Consider the following 19176-nt stretch of genomic DNA (forward strand, 5'->3'; position numbering starts at 1 on the left):
CAACAGGTGAAAATGGCTGCTCCACATTTTCACCTTTACACCATGAACCCCTATCATTAGCAGACGATTCCATGGACTCTAGGTTGGGAACCCCTGCTATAGAACAACAGATATTTGTTGCTTGAAAAGATTTAGAATTTCTAGTCAATCTACACAATGACTGCTGCCTTAATGGTCTTCAGCCAGCCTGTGACCTGAAATTCCTCCCTAAATCTCTTCACCTCATTGGTTTGTCCTCCTCCTTCAGAAGACATGCCATAAAATCAACTTTTTTACCATAGGTATATTAAAAAGGTAGCTAGGGAGAGAATAGGCTCCTTTAAGGATCCACATGGCTAAAGGGGAGATTTTCAATTAAGATTTCTCGTCAATTTTTACTGTGGAGGAAATGATAGAAGCTAAGGATTTATGATAAATGAGTGGTGTTGTCTTGGACTACATAGGAATAAGTAGGAAGGAGGAACAGAAAGCCTTAAAGTGGATAAATTCCTTAGGACCTAACTTAGTGCATTCTCAGACCTTGTGGGAAGTTAGAGAGGTGGTCCTTACAGAGGTTTTTGCTTCTTCGATGGCCACTGCTGAATTTCTGGAGGACTGGAATTCCCATGACTGAGTGGCTAAGCACGTTCCAATGTCAGGTTCAGGTTTCCAGACAGCACCACTGTCGTTGGCTGAATCAAAGCTGGTGATGAATCAGCATATCGGAGGGAGACTGAAAATCTGTCTGAGTGGTGCCACAACAACAACCTCTCCCTCAATGTCAGAAAGACCAAGGAGTTGATTATTGTCTTCAGGAGAAGGAAACCAGTCCATGAGCCAGTCCCTCATCGGAGGATTAGAGGTGGAGAAGGTCAGCAACTTTAAATTTCTCGGTGTTATTGATGCACCATCAATAACTCTCTGAGACGTGAGGCGAGATATCGGCTTTTATTGACTGGAAGAAAGAACAAGCAGTAATTGACCACCATGCTACATCCTGGAGACTGAGGGCAGGGCTCAGGCCGCAATCGCCTTTATACCGGTGTCCATGGGAGGAGCCACAGGAGCAGTCAGCAAAGGGGCGTGTCCAGACAGGTAGAACATGTAGTTCACCACGGTTATTATTTCAGAGGACCTGTCCTGGGCACAGATATAAGTGCAATTAGGAAGAAAGCATAGCTGTGCCTCTACTTCCTGATGAGTTTTCAAAGATTCGGCATGACATCTAAAACTTGGATAAACTTCTGCAGATGTATAGTGGAGAATATATTGTTTGCCTGCAACACAGCTTAGTATGGAAACAGCAATGCCCTTGAAATCCTACAAAAAGTAGTAGATGCGGCCCAGTTTCTTAAGGGTAGAGCCCCCTCCCCTCCCACCAACATCCACTGTTGAGCACATCTGCACGGAGCGTTGCTGCAGGAAAGCAGTGTCCATCATCAGAGACCACTCACCACACAGGTCATGCTCTCTTCTCACTGCTCCCATCAGGAAGAAGGTACAGGAGCTTCAAGACTCACATCACCAGGTTCAAAGACAGTTATTACCCCTCAACGATTAGGCACTTAAACCAAAGGGGCTAACTTCACTCAACTTCGCCTGCCCCATCTTTGAAATGTTCCCACAACCTATGGACTCACTTTCAAGGACTTTTCATCTCACGTTTTCTTTATTCCTTATTTATTTATTATTATCATTTCTTTATTTTTGTATTTGCAATGTTTGTTGTCTTTTGCACACTGGTTGAGCGCCCAAGTTGGTGGGGTTTTCCATTGATTCCATTGTGGTCATTATTCTGTTAAGGATTTATTGAGTATGCCCACAGAAAATAAATCTCAGAGTTGTATGTGGCAATCTATATGTACTTTAATAATAAATTTATTTTGAATGTTGAGGAAATAACTAAGATGGTGAATGAGATTAGGGCAGTGGATGGTGTCAATTTGGACATTAGCAAGATCCCTCATGACATGCTTGTCTGGAAAGTTAGATTGCATGGGATCCAGGGGTTATAGCAAAGTGAGTCCAAGATATCCTGAAGTGGGAGGGTGAAGAGCCAGAGGTCATGGTACATGTAGGTACCAATGACATAGGAAGGAAAGGGGAAGAGGTCCTGAAACGAGAGTATAGGGAGTTAGGAAGGCAGTTAAGAAGAAGGTCCGCAAAGGTAGTAATCTCGGGATTACTGCCTGTGCCACACGACAATGAGAGTAGGAATAGAATTAGGTGGAGGATGAATGCGTGGCTGAGGGATAGGAGCAGGGGGCAGGGATTCAAGTTTCTGGATCATTGGGACCTCTTCTGGGGCAGGAGTGACCTGTTCAAGAAGGACGGGTTACACTTGAATCGTGGGGGGACCAATATCCTAGCGGGGAGGTTTGCTAGGGCTACAGGGCGGACTTTAAACTAGTAAGATGGGGGGGCGGGAGACTATTTGAGGAGACTATGGGAGAGGAGGTTAGTTCACCAGTGGAGCAAGTAAATAGACAGTGTGTGAGGGAGGAAAGGCAGGTGATGGAGAAGGGATGCGCTCAGCCCAAAGATGTAGGGGAGAAGAAAGAAAAGAATAATAAATTTGAATGCATTGTTAGGGATGGAAAGAGAGGAGGAGATGGAGAGTATCTTAAATGTATCTATTTTAATGCTAGGAGCATTGTAAGAAAGGTGGATGAGCTTAAAGCGTGGATTGATACCTGGAATTATGATGTTGTAGCTATTAGTGAAACATGGTTGCAGGAAGGGTGTGTTTGGCAACTAAATATTCCTGGATTTAGTTGCTTCAGGTGTGATAGAATAGGAGGGGCCAGAGGAGGAGGTGTTGCATTGCTTGTCCGAGAAAATCTTATGGCGGTGCTTTGGAAGGATAGATTAGAGAGCTCCTCTAGGGAGGCCATTTGGGTGGAATTGAAGAATGGGAAAGGTGCAGTAACACTGATAGGAGTGTATTATAGGCCACCTAATGGGGCGCGTGAGTTGGAAGTGCAAATGTGTAAGGAGATAGCAGATATTTGTAGTAAACACAAGGTGGTGATTGTGGGAGATTTTAATTTTCCACACGTAGACTGGGAAGCTCATTCTGTAAAAGGGCTGGATGGTTTAGAGTTTGTGAAATGTGTGCAGGATAGTTTTTTGCAACAATACATAGAAGTACCGACTAGAGATGGGGCAGTGTTGGATCTCCTGTTAGGGAATGCGATAGGTCAGCTGACAGATGTATGTGTTGGGGAGCACTTCGGGTCCAGTGATCACAATAGCATTAGCTTCAATATAATTATGGAGAAGGACAGGACTGGACCTAGAGTTGAGATTTTTGATTGGAGAAAGGCTAACTTTGAGGGGATGCGAAGGGATTTAGAGAGAGTGGATTGGGTCAAGTTGTTTTATGGGAAGTATGTAATAGAGAAATGGAGGTCATTTAAGGGTGAAATTATGAGGGTACAGAATCTTTATGTTCCTGTTAGGGTGAAAGGAAAGGTTAAAGGTTTGAGAGCACCATGGTTTTCAAGGGATATTAGAAATTTGGTTCAGAAAAAGAGGGATGTCTACAATAGATATAGGCAGCATGGAGTAAAGGAATTGCTCGAGGAATATAAAGAATGTAAAAGGAATCTTAAGAAAGAGATTAGAAAAGCTAAAAGAAGATACGAGATTGGTTTGGCAAATAAGGTGAAAGTAAATCCAAAAGGTTTCTACAGTTATATTAAAAGCAAGAGGATAGTGAGGGATAAAATTGGCCCCTTAGAGAATCAGAGTGGTCAGCTATGTGTGGAACCGAAGGAGATGGGAGAGATTTTGAATGATTTCTTCTCTTCGGTATTCACTAAGGAGATGGATATTGAATTGTCTAAGGTGTGGAAGTAAGGTGTGTCTAAGTAAGGAAGTTATGGAACCTATGACAATTAAAGAGGTGGAGGTACTGGCGCTTTTAAGAAATTTAAAAGTGGATAAATCTCCGGGTCCTGACAGGATATTCCCCAGGACCTTGAGGGAAGTTTGTGTAGAGATAGCAGGAGCTCTGACAGAGATCTTTAATATGTCATTAGAAACGCGGATTGTGCCGGAGGATTGGTGTATTGCTCATGTGGTTCCATTGTTTAAAAAGGGTTCTAGAAGGAAGCCTAGCAATTATAGACCTGTCAGTTTGACATCAGTGGTGGGTAAATTAATGGAAAGTATTCTTAGAGATAGTATTTATAATTATCTGGATAGACGGGATCTGATTAGAAGTAGCCAGCATGGATTTGTGCGTGGAAGGTCATGTTTGACAAATCTTATTGAATTTTTTGAATAAGTTACGAGGAATGTTGACGAGGGTAAGGCAGTGGATGTAGTCTATATGGACTTCAGCAAAGCCTTTGACAAAGTTCCACATGGAAGGTTGGTTAAGAAGGTTCAGTCGTTAGGTATTAATGCTGGAGTAATAAAATGGATTCAACAGTGGCTAGATGAGAGATGCCAGAGAGTAGTGGTGGATAATTGTTTATCGGGATGGAGGCCGGTGACTAGCGGGGTGCCTCAGGGATCTGTTTTGGGCCCAATGTTGTTTGTAATATACATAAATGATCTGGATGATGGGGTGGTAAATTGGATTAGTAAGTATGCCGATGATACTAAGGTAGGAGGTGTTGTGGATAATGAGGTGGATTTTCAAAGCTTGCAGGGAGATTTATGCCGGTTAGGAGAATGGGCTGAACGTTGGCAGATGGAGTTTAATGCTGAGAAGTATGAGGTTCTACATTTTGGCAGGAATAATCCAAATAGAACATACAGAGTAAATGGTAGGGCATTGAGGAATGCAGAGGAACAACTAGGAATAACTGTGCATAGTTCCCTGAAAGTGGAGTCTCATGTAGATAGGGTGGTGAAGAGGGCTTTTGGAACGCTGGCCTTTATAAATCAAAGCATTGAGTACAGAAGTTGAGATGTAATGCTAAAGTTGTACAAGGCATTGGTAAGGCCAAATTTGGAATATTGTGTGCAGTTCTGGTCACCGAATTATAGGAAAGATATCAATAAATTAGAGAGAGTGCAGAGACGATTTACTAGGATGTTACCTGGGTTTCAGCAATCAAGTTACAGAGAAAGGTTGAACAAGTTAGGTCTCTATTCATTGGAGCGTAGAAGATTGAGGGGGGATTTGATCAAGGTATTTAAAATTTTGAGAGGGATAGATAGAGTTGACGTGAACAGGCTGTTTCCATTGAGAGTAGGGGAGATTCAAACTAGAGGACATGATTTGAGAGTTAGGGGGCAGAAGTTTAAGGGAAACACGAGGGGGTATTTCTTTACTCAAAGAGTAATAGCTGTGTGGAATGAGCTTCCTGTAGAAGTAGTAGAGGCCAGTTCAGTTGTGTCATTTAAGGTAAAATTGGATAGGTATATGGACAGGAAAGGAGTGGAGGGTTATGGGCTGAGTGCGGGTAGGTGGGACTAGGTGAGATTAAGGGTTCAGCACGGACTAGGAGGGCCAAGATGGCCTGTTTCCGTGCTGTGATTGTTATATGGTTATATGGTTATATGAATTTATAGCGAGAAGCAGAAGGAGATAGCCAAGAGATGTTTCTCAGACAGTAGTGTGCCCCAGTGGTTGGTGCTGGGACCTTTGTTGTGTGTAACTTATACAAACAATTTGTATATGAATATGTAAGGCACAATTAGTAAGTGTACAGATGATACTAAAATAGGTGATGTTATAGATAGTGTACAAAGTTATAAAAAAAAATGACAGGGGAGCTGGATTTGTGGGCTGAGGGTTGACTAAATGGTTTGCAATCAAAAAGTTGTGAGGTTCTGCATTTTAGGAGATCAAATCAGTGTAGGGCTTAAATGGGGCATGGTAGGGCTCTAAAGATTGTTATGGAACAGGGGAAATCAGGGGTGTAGGTGCATAGTTCACAGATAGTGGTGTTAAAGGAAGATAGGGTGGTGAAGAAGGAGTTTGGCATGCTGGCCTTTATCAATCAGGACACTGTGTACAAGAATCGGGAAGTTGCTTTGTACCATGGAGAACATTGTAACTGGCTGTAATCACCTTCTGGAATTGGTGGGGGAGGGGGGGTGTTCTACTGCACAGGAATCAAAGTTAGCTGCAGAGAATTGTAAACTTAGTCAGTTCCATCTTGGGCACTAGCCTCTATAGTGCCCAGGACTTCTTCTAGGAGTGATGCCTCAAAGGTGGCATCCATCATTAAGCCCCCCTCTCCTCCCCAGGACATGCCCTCTTCTCATTGTTACCATCAGGAAGGAGGTGCAGAAACCTGAAGGCACACACACTTAATGATTCAGGAACAGCTTCTTCCCTCTGCCATCCATTTTCTGAATGGACATTGAACTCATGAACGTTACCTCACTATTTTTTTATTTTTGCACTACTTAATTTAATTATTTAATAGATATACTTAACGTAATTCACATTTTCCTCTATTATTATGTATTATGTTGTACAACGACAACAAATTTCATGACATATGCCGTTAATATTAAACTTGATTCTGCTTCTGATCCTAAGTTGGTGAGGCCACATTTGGAGTATTGTATGCAGTTCTGGTCACCCTGTTATTGTAAAGTTATCACTAAACTAGGAAAGTACGGAAAGGCTATGCCGGGATGGATTTCAGAGCCTGGTTGCATAGACGAGGGCTTTATTCCCTGGAATGTAGGAGATTGAGGGGTGGTCTGATAGAGGTTCATGAGATGATGAGGGGATTTAGAATGGTAAAAGTGCATAGTCTATTTCCCAGAGGGCACAGGTTTATTAAGATCAAAGGTGAGAGATTGAAAAGGGACATCAGGGGCAGCTTCTTCCTGCAAAGGGTGGTGCATATTCGAAATAAGCTGCCAGAAATAGGGGCTGAGGTGGGCAAATTAGTAACACTTAGATAAGTGCATGGATAGGAGAGGGTTGGAGGGTCAAGGGCCAAACGTGGGCAGATTGGACTATCTCGATGGGCAACACATTTAGCACACGTAATTGAGTTGGAATAACTGACCTGTTTTGATGATGTACGACTCTAAGTATTTGGCCCCTACTCAGCTCACGTAAAGTACTTTATTGAGGCATTCTGGAGTATTTTACCTCATTAAAAGGTACCAGGAAAATGAAAATTGTTGTATAAAACAGCCCTCTATATATACACTGATTGATAACTCAGCTCAGCATCACAGTCTATCAGCAATTAACAGAAGTAGCACTGAGATGTGCACTCAATGAAAATTTGGAAGTTTTGGAGAAATAACTAAAGAGGAAAGTGAGCTGAGGCCTCATCCACACTTTATGCAGCTAAGTACCCCTGTGCTATTTCTATCTCTGAGCCTTGTAGTGTTTCAGGGAAGCAGTCATCCCTAAGTTGCAAGAGGCAGGTACGTGGGGGAAAGGGTCATGAGAGGGAAAGGAAATGGGCAGCCAGTGCAGAGCATTCCTGTGGCCATTCCACTCAATATTATGTATACCGTTTTGGCTGCTGTTGGGGACAGTGTAATGCCACAGCAACAGGGTCTCTGGCACTGAGTCGGCCTCTGTGGCTCAGAAAGGAAGGGGGGAGAAGAGGACTACAGTAGTGATAGCAGATCCAATAGTTAGAGGAATAGACACAAGATTCAGTGGATGCGATAAGACACCCAGACGGTATTTTGCCTCCCAGGTGCCCGGGTCAGGGATGTCTCGGATTGGGCCCACGCCATTCTAAAGGGGAAGGATGAGCAGCCAGAAGTCTTGGTATATATTGGCACCAATGACATAGGTAGGATTAGGGTGGAGGTCCTGAAGGAAGGTCCAGGATAGATACATCCCAAAGATGAAGAAGTGTTCTAAAGGCAGAGTGTTGCAACCGTGGCTGACAAGGGAAGTCAAAACCATCAAAAAAAGGAAAAAAGAGGATGTATAATGCAGCAAAACTTAGTGGGAAGTGGGAAACTTAGAGGATTGGGAAGCTTTTAAAATCCAACAGAAGGCAACTAAAAAACAATAAGGAGAGAAAAGATGAAATATGAAGGTAAGATATCCAATAACATCAGAGGATACCAGAAGTTTTTTTTTCCAGATATATAAGGGGTAGAAGAGGTATCAAACTAATGGAGAGGTAGTGATGGAGAACAAGGAAATGGTGTGTCAGTCTTCACTGTGAAATACACTAGCAGTACGGTGAAAGTTCGAGAGTGTCAGGACGTATCAGTGAGTTACTAAGGAGAGGTATTTGAAAAGCTGAAAGGTCTGAAGGTAAATATGTTACCTGGACTACGGCCCAGGGTTTTGAAAGAGGTACCTGAAGAGATTGTGGAAGCTAAGTAATGATCTTAGAAGGATCAATAGATTCTGACATGGTTCCGGAGGACTGGAAATTTGCAAAAGTTACTCCACTCTTCAAGAAGGGAGAGAAGCAGAAGAAAGGAAATTATAGGCCAGTTAGCCTGACCTCAGTGGTTGGAAAGATGTTGGAGTCGATTGTTGAGAATGAGATTTTGGGGTATTTGGAGGCACATGATGATAGAATAGGCCATATTCAGTGAGGCTTCTTTAAGGGAAAATCTTGTCTGACAAATTTTTTGGAATTCTTTAAGGAAATACTAAGCAGGATAGACCAAGGAGAATCGATGGATGTTATGGACTTGGATTTTCAGAAGGCCTTTGACAAGGCACTGCATATAAGGCTGTTTAGCAAGATCCTATGATACTACAGGAAAGACACTAGCATGGATAGAGTATGGCTAATTGGCAGGAGGCAAAGAGTGGGAATAAAGGGAGCCTTTTCTGGTTCGCTGATGGTGACTAGCGGTGTTTTGCAACAGTCAATGTAGGGACTGCTTTTTACGTTTTATGTCAATGATTTCGATGATGTAGTTGATGGCTTTGTGGCCAGGTTTTCAGACAATATGAAGATAGGTGGAAGGGCAGGGAGTGTTGAGGAAGCAGGGTGGTTGCAGAAGGACAGATTAAGAGAATGTGCAAAGAAGAGGCAAATAGAATACAGTGTTGAGAAGTATATGAGAAGTATATTCTTTGGTAGGGAGAATTAAAAGCGTAGACTATTTTCTAAGCAGGGAGAAAACTCAAAGCTCAGAGGTGCAAAGGGACTTGGGAGTCCTTGTGCCGGATTCCCTGAAGGTTAATTTGCAGGTTGAGTTGTTGGTGAGGAAGGCAAATGCAATGTTAGCATTCAGTTTTGAGTGGACTGGAATATGAAAGCAAGGATGTAATGCAGAGGTTTTATAAGGTACTGGTGAGGCAGTTTTGGACCCCTTACCTAATAAAGGATGTGCTGTCATTGGAGATGGTTCTGAAAATTAACGAGTTTCATATGAGAAACATTTGGCAACTCTGAGCCTGTGTCCTTGCTGGAGTTTGGAAGAATGAGCGGGGATCTCATTGAAAACTATCAAATGTTGAAAGGGAAATGGATTGGCCATGATGAAATGGTGGAGCAGAGATGAGGGGGCCGAATGGACTAATTATGCTCCTATTTCTTGTGGCCTTACGGTCTTCTGGTCTAAATTTTCAAACATTTTATAAACATTTAGCAGATACTGCACTGTAACTATCTAGCAGAAGAGTGCAGCATAGACAGATCTTGACATCACTGACTTCTCCCCTCCTCCCCTATATTATTGGCATTACAGAAAATCCTCCTGCACTTTTTCCAGCAGCAACCAATCAAAGCATGGCCTGTTCTGTTCTCAACAACAAAGCAAAGGGAGGGTCTGTTAGACTGCCCCCCAAGGGATCTCAGAATCACATTTATTATTTCTTTGGGTTATTACCAAGCTTCGAAAGGCACTCCATTCCACAGGGACTGGTGTTATAAATGGGAGGAAATGTTCAATCGCCCTGCAGTCCCCCAACTGTGTCTCTCTGACAATACACGTACGTTAGCCTTACATCAACCCTGGCGTCAGAGATGCATGTGGCACAGGGTGCACTCCGGCAGGACCAATAATCAGTAACTTATTAAGGATGTACTACATTGTGTGATATATGTGTTTAATATGCCTCTCCAAAGCAGACACTAAAGTTCCTGCTCACATCACTGTGTGGAGCTGACTGCTGTCATTTTCAGAGTATCTTCAGGCTCCTCACTACATTCTGAATGTGGTGTTATAACTTAATTTGTTCAATGTGTAAAACCTCCACAATTGCAGTTCAAATGAGGCTGATATCAATCGTTTGTGAGGGGAACAGGTTTTCTACTTTTTCACTGTGCAACTCTGATACTTGTCAATGTCCTGCCATCACCCCTCCTGTTGTTGCCATTGCAGGCAGGAATTTGGCACGGAACAGCGTCCTGACCTGACCAAGGAAGTGTACCTACAAGACATCCACTGTGTGGGTTCTCTCTGCAAGCTCTACTTCCGAGAACTCCCCAATCCTCTCCTCACATATGAACTCTACAAAAAATTCACAGTGAGTACTCCTTCACTTCCAGCTCTCAAGATTACGCTTTCTTCCTCCTCGTCCTTCTCTGGTGAGGGCGATGGTTTGCATGGAGGTACAAACCTACAGAAAACTGCTGCCCCCCACTCCCCCCAGCACTTCACCTTTCTTAGGTAAACCCAGCAGGTGTGTGCTGACCTATGGGGTGTGGGAGGGACAACAAAGCATCACAACTGACCGTGCACCTGGGAGACAACGAGCAAAACAAAAACGATCACGAGCAATACTCACAGCGGACTTTACTTTTGTTTCCGTTTGCTGCCCAGCTGGGATCACTCTCCTCAGGCTTGATGCTCTGTTTGGCTTTGCATTTGCACACTCAATAAAATAGGCGTGTTGCCACAGCAAGGAAGACAAACTCGTTGTGTGTAGGCCCAAGTTTCCCCAAGGAAGGAGCGACTAGTATCTGATGGCACAGGACTAACTGTGAATTTATGGCTCAACCATTAATATCCCATTAAATTCCATTTCACTTTCACCGCCCCCTCTGCTGAAGCTCAAAGACATTAGTTGCTAAGCAGAGCTGACCAGGGACCACTGAAGCAACACTGAAAGATTTATGTCTCTTGGCCATCTGGCTTACTCACGTTTTTCTTAAACAGCTACTTATTGGAAAGCAAAGGCTTTTATTTTCTCTTTAGAAATCTGAGTGATCCGTGTCCTCTCTGCTTGCTCCTGATCCCATTAGAGGCGGGAATAGAACAGCAAACCTCCTAAGGTGTGTACAAAGCAAAACTAGGCTGCTTTGCGAGATGTCCAAATCGGATGTTGAACGAGGAGGGCTAGGCCATTGGCATGTACATTATAATATTTGATCCTGCTGCAGGCCAGAACTTTATGACTTTGATAGAAGTTAAACTTGTATTACAAAGGGGTGCCAATACAATCTGCTGCACCATGGTGCTCAAGAGCTGTCCTGTGCAAGTAGGCCTTTTAATGGAATAACTTATATCCTCAGGTTGAGTGTTGGCGCGTGGCCTAGTGGATAAGGCATCGGTCTAGTGATCTGAAGGTCACTGGTTCGAGCCTCAGCTGAGGCAGCGTGTTGTGTCCTCGAGCAAGGCACTTAACCACACATTGCTGTGTGACGACACCGGTGCCAAGCTGCTTGGGTCCTAGTGCCCTTCCCTTGGACAACATTGGTGGCATGGAGAGGGGAAGGCTTGCAGCTTGGGCAACTGCCGGTCTCCCATACAACCCTGCCCAGGCCTGTGCCCTGGAAACCTTCCAAGGTGCAAATCCACAGTCTCATGAGACTAATGGATGCCTATATATTCTTAGGTTACAGTTGCTGGCATTATCTCCAAAATTATCTCCCTAGTTGGTTTGGATGCTTAGCCTTACATCTTTTTACTTCTCTCATTTTGTTCTTGACTTCTTTGGGTTATGATATTTCATACTGGGTGCCTGGGAAAGACAGAAAAACTATCTAGGGTTTTCAATCTCCTGCACAGCCAGGATGAGGAAGAGGTAAAGGTGATCACTGTGTTACAGGAGAGGTACGATCATACTGGAGAGGGGCTGAGGATGTTACCAGTTCCACCAAGCCATTGGTATGAGGAAAGCTTGTATCAGTTTGGAGGTGCATTCTTGGGAATAGAAGAGGTTCAGGAGAGACTTTATTGAGGTGTATGAGGACCTGGGTAGAGAAAAGAAGAAGGACGTATCTCCCCATGTGGAAAGGTCAAGAACAGGAAGTATAGAGTTACAGCAATTGATTGAAGAATCAGTGGGGAAATGACAGTAGTTTTCTTCCAGTGGTTAGTGGGGATGTAGAATTCGCTGCCTGAAGTGGCGATATAAGCCAAAGCTCTAGACATACTTAAGCAGTAATTGCCCATATAGTTGAAGAACCATAACTGCAGGGCTTTGGACCAAACATTGGAAGGTGGGATTAGCCAGCAACACTTGCACAGATGCAGTGAGCAAAGTCTCCTTGCTGTGCACCATAACTCTTCTCTGACTCTAAGAACGCACAACATGTAAGCGGTTGTGAGTTCAGTGAAAATATAGAGAGAGTTGTGCTCACACACAATCAAGTGTTCTGATTTATTTCTTACCAAACATGTTCACAGGGTTAAGTATTCATGGACATTCACAGTTCAAAGCTTAGAAGCAAGAAGAGACCAATCAGCTAATGTGATTTCTCTAGTTAATCACTTTAATTGTACCCTGTAGCTGCATACGGCCTGATACCCAGTCACAACTTTAAGGCTTGAGACTTCTATTTGACTCAGGCTCACAGATGGGAAATGAATAGTTGGGGAGGGGATGGGGGTCTAATGAAAATGGGAGGTCCACACTATTTCCCCTCATTTCACCCATCAGCAAACACATACCAGGATAGGTCTATAATGCCTATTGATTTTAACCATGCTCCAGTCCTGTCAGTGAGTTACTTTGAAATTTCCTTGGGCCATTGGTCAAATAGCATTTAGAGACAGCAAAAGTCTGGATCATAATTATTTTTCATAATATGAAACTCTGGAATCAAATTAACTGAACAGTTTATAGCAATGAAATAGAATAATGTTTGATTTTCTGCACTGAGTGAGGCATTTCAACAATCTCATGGAGATATTGATTGACTAGTGTACTGTGATAGGCAAGATAACATTTTATTACCACAAAAAATCTGGAGGAATTCAATGGATCAGAGAGCTTCAATGGAAAGAAGTGGACAGGCGAGCCTTCATCGGCTGTCTCCATCGTGTGTTTTGATTAAATTTCTTCAAATAACAACCAGTTACCTTACGCTAATCTAATTAGACCGAGGGTATCCTATTGTACCTCACCAAGTTCTGTTGTTTGCTTCTTCAGGAAGCTGTTGCTGCTCAGTCAGAGGAGGAGCAGCTGTTAAGGATCCAGAATGTCATCAAAGAGCTTCCTCCTCCACATTACAGGTAACAAAGCCGGCTGACAAGTGACAGCATCACTGCCACACCAAGCAGATCAGTCAGAACCATGCCCCATCTGGCTTTTCATGATCTTCTGAGCACATTTCCAACAGCTAACATGCAAGGAAGTTCTCAATCATTGAAATAACCTAGGAAAAAAAACAGACTAAGCTGTGATAAAAGTAGAAAAGTAGGAATTAAATTATCTTCTAATTCTTCTCCCTACTTATCAGTGCCTTTTTAATTCCTAAATATTGAAGATTAAAGATCAGTTTTTTTGTCTCTTGTGTAACGAAACATACAGTGAAATGCGTCATTTGCATCAAAGACCAACTTAGTTCGAGAATGTGATGGGGGCAGCCACAAGCGTGACTAGCTTTTGCCGCCAGCATAGCATGCCCACAACTTATTAACTCTAACCCATAGTCTTTGGAGCGGGGGAAGAAACTTGAACACTTGGAGGAAACCCACGCAGTCACAGGGAGGGCGTACAAACTCCTTATGGACAGTGGTAGGAATTGAAACAAAATTGCTGGCTGTCTATTGCTAACCACTACACTACACAGCTCTGTCGTACAGTTTTGAAAGACCAGTTAATAAGGCATGTCTTATATCATAAGTTGGAAGATACGTTGCGGGAGGATTTCTCAAGCTCCCCAATGATACAGGAGGCAGGTCCCATGATTCAGTACCAATGGGGGTTGGTTGAAGCATGGTAAAATCTGGTTTTGTCCCACTGAATCATCTGAATCTTTTCTGCTGTTACATCAGTATCATCTGTAGGATTGGTGCGATTACGTGTGTGCCCTGACAATCAAAAGTCTGGAATGTTAATCAAACTCATAAATGTGAATCCCACTATGGCAATTGGGGAATATAAATTTACGTAATTAAGTAAATACAGAATTATAAAAACATACTGGTCTTGGTAAGAGTAACCGTGAAACCATTGGATTGGCATAAAACCACATCTGGGTCACGTATATCCTTTGGGGAAGGAAACCTGCTGTTTTTATTCCTTTTGACCTTCATATGACTCCAGACCCACCAACGTCAGCAAAGTCCATAATGTGCAAATGAATAAAAGGTGCTTTTAATACAAGAGTTGTAGATGTTATATTGAGTAAATATATGAATGTGTGGTGCAAGGCAGATAGATTATTCAATTTGGATATTAATCTTGTAATATTAAACAAAAATGAAAATTCGTAAAGTGCTAGAAATCTTATTCATAAACTTTACCCCTTTTCTCTTCCTGCAGAACTTTGGAATACCTGAGCAAACATCTAACACACATAGCTTCCTTTAGCACCAAGACAAACATGCACTCCAGAAACCTGGCCCTTGTCTGGGCTCCCAATCTGCTGAGGTAGGGAACTAAAGCTAACTCATTCTGTTTGCAAACTTGGGGTGGTTGTACGGAACAGGAAACATCTTGGATGAAAATGCTGCTTTTGCCAGTCGAAGAGCGAGCTGAAACCAGAAACACGGGAGAAATGAAGCAGCCCAGCTGGATATTATGGAGAGAGAAGCTTAATATGATAGGTGAATGGCAATCAGTGTGGCAATAGCAGTTCAACAGGTCCCTTCTCCCACTCTGGGGATATGAACTTGCCTGAAATTCTGTTGCCCAAACATGCCTTACTCTGCTGCTTGTCTCTCACCCCTCTGTTCAATAATCTGCACTGGCTTCTAGTCCAGCACTCTCCAAAGCTAAAACTTTCATCATTGCCCTTAAATCCCTCCATTGCTTACAATTCCATAATTTTCCCTTGCCCTCCAAAGCTCCTGGACCTATATATTCTTCTAATTCTGCCATATTCCCATTCATTCACCCCACCATCAATAGTAATGTCTTCAGCTATCTAGGCCATAAGCTCTTGAATTCCTTCCTTAAATCTTTTCACCTCTCACATGCTGGCACCTACATCATTAAACAATCTTTTTCTTTTGACCCAATATGTTCTTACATGGCTGTGAGGCCTTAGGCAGAAGTTAATACCTTCAAGGTTTTGGGGAAAAGGCAGGATGTTGTATTTGGGGGGAAAGAAATCAGCCTTGAGTGAATGGCAGAGCAGACGTATTGGACCAACCGGCCTTATTCTGCCCCTATAGCTTGTGGTCTTATTGCTGAAGTACCTGTCACCATGTAGGGCCTCCCGGTGACAGTGAGAACTCATTGTAGGTGAGTGGCAAGTGGACGTGGTTCACCACTGACCACAAATTCTGGGCCAATAATTCATGTCAATGATTTCTCATCAGAAAAGGGGAACTTATGAACACTGTAGGTTTTAAATACGTGCAGATGGAGAGGAAGTGGCTACCCAGAACACTTGCATTCAGACCACACGTGTGGTCCCAAGTTGCCTTTATTCTTATTGATTTCCTTGATATTCAGAAATCTACTGTTCTCAGTTCTGAACACATCAATCATCGAATGTCCACACCCCCAAAGACAATTCCCAAGATTTAACCCCTGTTGAGTAAAGATATTTCATATCATCTTGTTTCTAAAAGGCCTTCCCCTTATTTTGTGACTGTGCCCTCTCCCCCCCCCCCCCCCCGCCACCACCACCTCTGGTTCTCTATTCTTCAGCTTGGGGTAAAGTCCTCCCCACATTTACCCTTTCGGACCCCTTCAGCATTTTGGATATTTAAATATCATTTTTCTAAAATCTGAACAACAAAACCCACTCTTTATTATGGAATAGAACGTGGTAATGGGCAAGTGAAGGAACAAGAAAATTTTGGGCTGACATGTTAGGGTAGTGGTTAGCACAACACTTCACTGTGCCGGCAACCAGGGTTCAACTCCCGCTGCTGCCTGTAATGGGATTGTAAGTTCTCCCCGTGACTCTACGGGTTTTCTCCAGCTGGTCGGGCTTCCTCCCACAGTCCAAAGTTGAATGTGTTAGTAGCTCAATTGGTCATTGTAAATCGCCCCATGATCAGGCGAGGGTTAAAATTGAGCAGGGCAGTGCAGCTCAAGTAAGGGCCTATTCCATGCTGTATCTCAATAAATAAAATTTTGACAATCTGAATATGGAGTCCTCATTAGTGGATTGAGTGATAACTTTGTGGGTCACTTTGACTCTAATCTAGTTGCCCATCACTTAAAATCTCCACCTTATTCTCTCTGTGACCTGTCTCTCTTCCAATGAAGTTGAACACAATTTCAACGATCAACTCATTTTCCATCTTGACACATTGCAGACTCTACAATGAATTCAACTATTTCAGGTATTCGGCCATGAGGAGCCAGGCATCTCACATCTCTCCTCTTGTGATACTTCACAAGACCGGTTTACATCTCCTCAAGCCATGAGCTTACCACCCACTTTTAGCCGGTATTGTTACCACTTGTGTCACTGGAGTCTCCTGGTGTCCTCTGTATGTTTTCTCCAGCTTAAAGCTTGTCTCAGATTTCATCAGGCTCGGGATTGTTTATTGTCACGTACACTAGGATGCAATGAAACTCCGTGCCGACAGGGTAAACAGTAAATGTGGGCATGATAATAAAGAGGGCAACTTCCAGGACACGAAAGATTGTTGGGCCCTGTGAAGTAGTGTGAAACAAATTGCTGAAATGACCATAATGCAATGATCCAGTGAGGTGGATAAAGAAACTGAGAATGTGGCAGCACCACCAGGAAGGGCAAGTGAGAGAGGTGCTTGGTCAGAAGTGGGGAAGAAGCTGGACATCGGGTTTTTAGCCAAAGCTGATATAACTCTCTGTCACTATGTGCAGCCTTCCCTCACCCTCTGCGTTTATATGGATCGAGAGGAAATGTAGTTCACAGCAGTTAGACTTATTTCCAGATAAAATCACTGATGCTAATCTAAAATGGTTGAATTTAGATTTTGAGTCTGGAGCTCTAATAACTCCTTTATGAGGAGATAATGTGCGGTTCCTCATTTACATTGGTACTGAGTTATGGTCAAAAGGGCAGAGAGTTCCGAGTGGCAGTGGAGCAGGAGGTAATGAGGTGAGAAACCAGATGCTCCTGACCAAACTTGTGGTCTGAATGGAAATGTTTTATGTAGAACGTTCGCCCGGAGTACGCCGGGAGTCGGCGGTGGGTTCGCTCGGAGTACGCCGGGAGTCCGCGGCGGGTTCACCCAGAGTACATCAGGTCTCCATGTAGAACATTCACCTACAGATCATTGGGTCTCTCCAGTTTTGAGAGTCAAATTTCCTACGTTAATTCTTCATGCTGGTTTTCCCCCATTCACTATGAAATATTTACAGTTTGAAACTCTGACTGGGAAAAGTTATCACACACATACAGGGAACATTGCTGTAGTGTGTTGACATTTGCAATCAATAATTCCAAAGCAAACATGAAAATGAGATAATCTCCAGACAGTCAAACTCCCTTTAGAATTGTTTCTCAGGTTTGAAAATCCAACTTAATTTAGGGACTGAAGTTCAAGTTCTTGTTGAATCTTCTTTGTAGTATAAACTGTCGCTCCATTGTTGGTAAACAGAAATAAATAATGTGCGGTCTATGATACACCAACTCAAATTTTCTCTTTCCTAAGGCCCCACTCAAGCAGCAAGGACCAGCCGGACAATCTCGCCTATGACCAGTCAAATGCCATGTTGGGCAATTTAATCCAAAAGCACTGTGTTTAACAGAGAACTAGTCTACTGGCAAAAGAGCTCTCCTCCTGTACTGACTGTGATAATTGTGCCTTTCCACCGTCCTTAAGCAGAGGTTTCAGCCAGGCCTTTGCACACTTTATTGGTCTTGCTAAACACCTCTGCATTGCACCAGTTTGTGTCATCAGATGTATGTCACCCAACCTCCTGCCCTTTACACTTTGACTACCACTTAGTGTTTAAGGCACTAGTCCTTCCCCTGCCTATAAAATATTTTGTGGTTTTGCCAGCATTATAGGGGCCTTGGGTTTGACCTTGGGGGATGTGAGGATGGGGACCTTATGTGCAAGTCCACTGTCCCTAAATAATAACTTACATTAATAGCCCCATGCTATTATCAAACAGAATGTAACACTGAACTGTATAAATGTTGAACAAGGCATCGGTTTCCAGATCAAGAAGGCAAGAGAGAGATAAGAAGGCAGAGAGGTTTAGGGAAGAAATTCCAGAGTTCAAGACATGATGGCATCACCACCAATGATGGGGCTGTGAATATCTTGGATGTGCAGGAAAGCATAACTGTCTCTCAAGACTTGAAAGAGTTCCACAAAGCATGTGTGCAGTGTGATATCCCATTGTAAACATCTTACCGAGAGGGAGGGGTTGCAGCTGCCTCTTGCCTTGCTTTCTGCTGCCCGACCATGGGAGAAGTAGACCAAAGTAGAACAAGATTTAGTAGAGGTGAGCGGCTTGGTTAGGGAGAATTCCACTGAGTAGAAGAGCTAGTCTTCCCCATCTGGAGCACTGGTAACAGTACAAGACCAGCGAAAGAGGACTGTAGAGGAAACGAGAAAAGCAATTCGAGGGCACCTTGAGACAAAACGCGAAGCAAATCACGAGTAACCCTGCAGATGCTAGAAACCTAAAGCAACATGCTCAAAATGCTGGAGGAGCTCAGCAGGTCAGGCAGCGTCTATGGAAATAAATAAACTTGCTAAGCAGATACACACTAAAAATCAAAAATGGCCCCATGAGTGTAAATTATTACAGCTATTACTGCCTTAAACCAAGTGCATGAAAATCAGTGCTCAGGCAAGTGTTCTGTTCCAGTCTCCGACTTACACTGTTACCAAAGGCAGGGAAGAGTGATAACGCAGAGTTGTGGGGCACAATGAGCACAACTGTAAATACATTCTAATTGCTACAGGTTATACGTATTAGAATATGCCCCAGAGGAGCTTTCATTGAAAGTAAACAAAAAATATACTTGTCTA

At 43.2% G+C, this 19176-nt stretch overlaps 1 protein-coding gene across 3 annotated transcripts in view; it reads left to right on the forward strand.

Annotated features, from left to right (window-relative positions):
* LOC132393173 (rho GTPase-activating protein 31-like) overlaps positions 1 to 19176 on the forward strand; it is a 110042-nt gene that overhangs the window by 64310 nt on the left and 26556 nt on the right. For all 3 annotated transcript variants that reach the window (XM_059968086.1, XM_059968088.1, XM_059968087.1), the window contains exons 3-5: positions 10228 to 10372; positions 13223 to 13305; positions 14561 to 14668. In XM_059968086.1, coding sequence (XP_059824069.1) covers positions 10228 to 10372; positions 13223 to 13305; positions 14561 to 14668 — 336 coding nt within the window. The remainder of the gene's footprint in view (positions 1 to 10227; positions 10373 to 13222; positions 13306 to 14560; positions 14669 to 19176) is intronic.

Source organism: Hypanus sabinus, chromosome 4, assembly GCF_030144855.1.
Source record: "Hypanus sabinus isolate sHypSab1 chromosome 4, sHypSab1.hap1, whole genome shotgun sequence".
Lineage (NCBI taxonomy): Eukaryota > Metazoa > Chordata > Chondrichthyes > Myliobatiformes > Dasyatidae > Hypanus > Hypanus sabinus.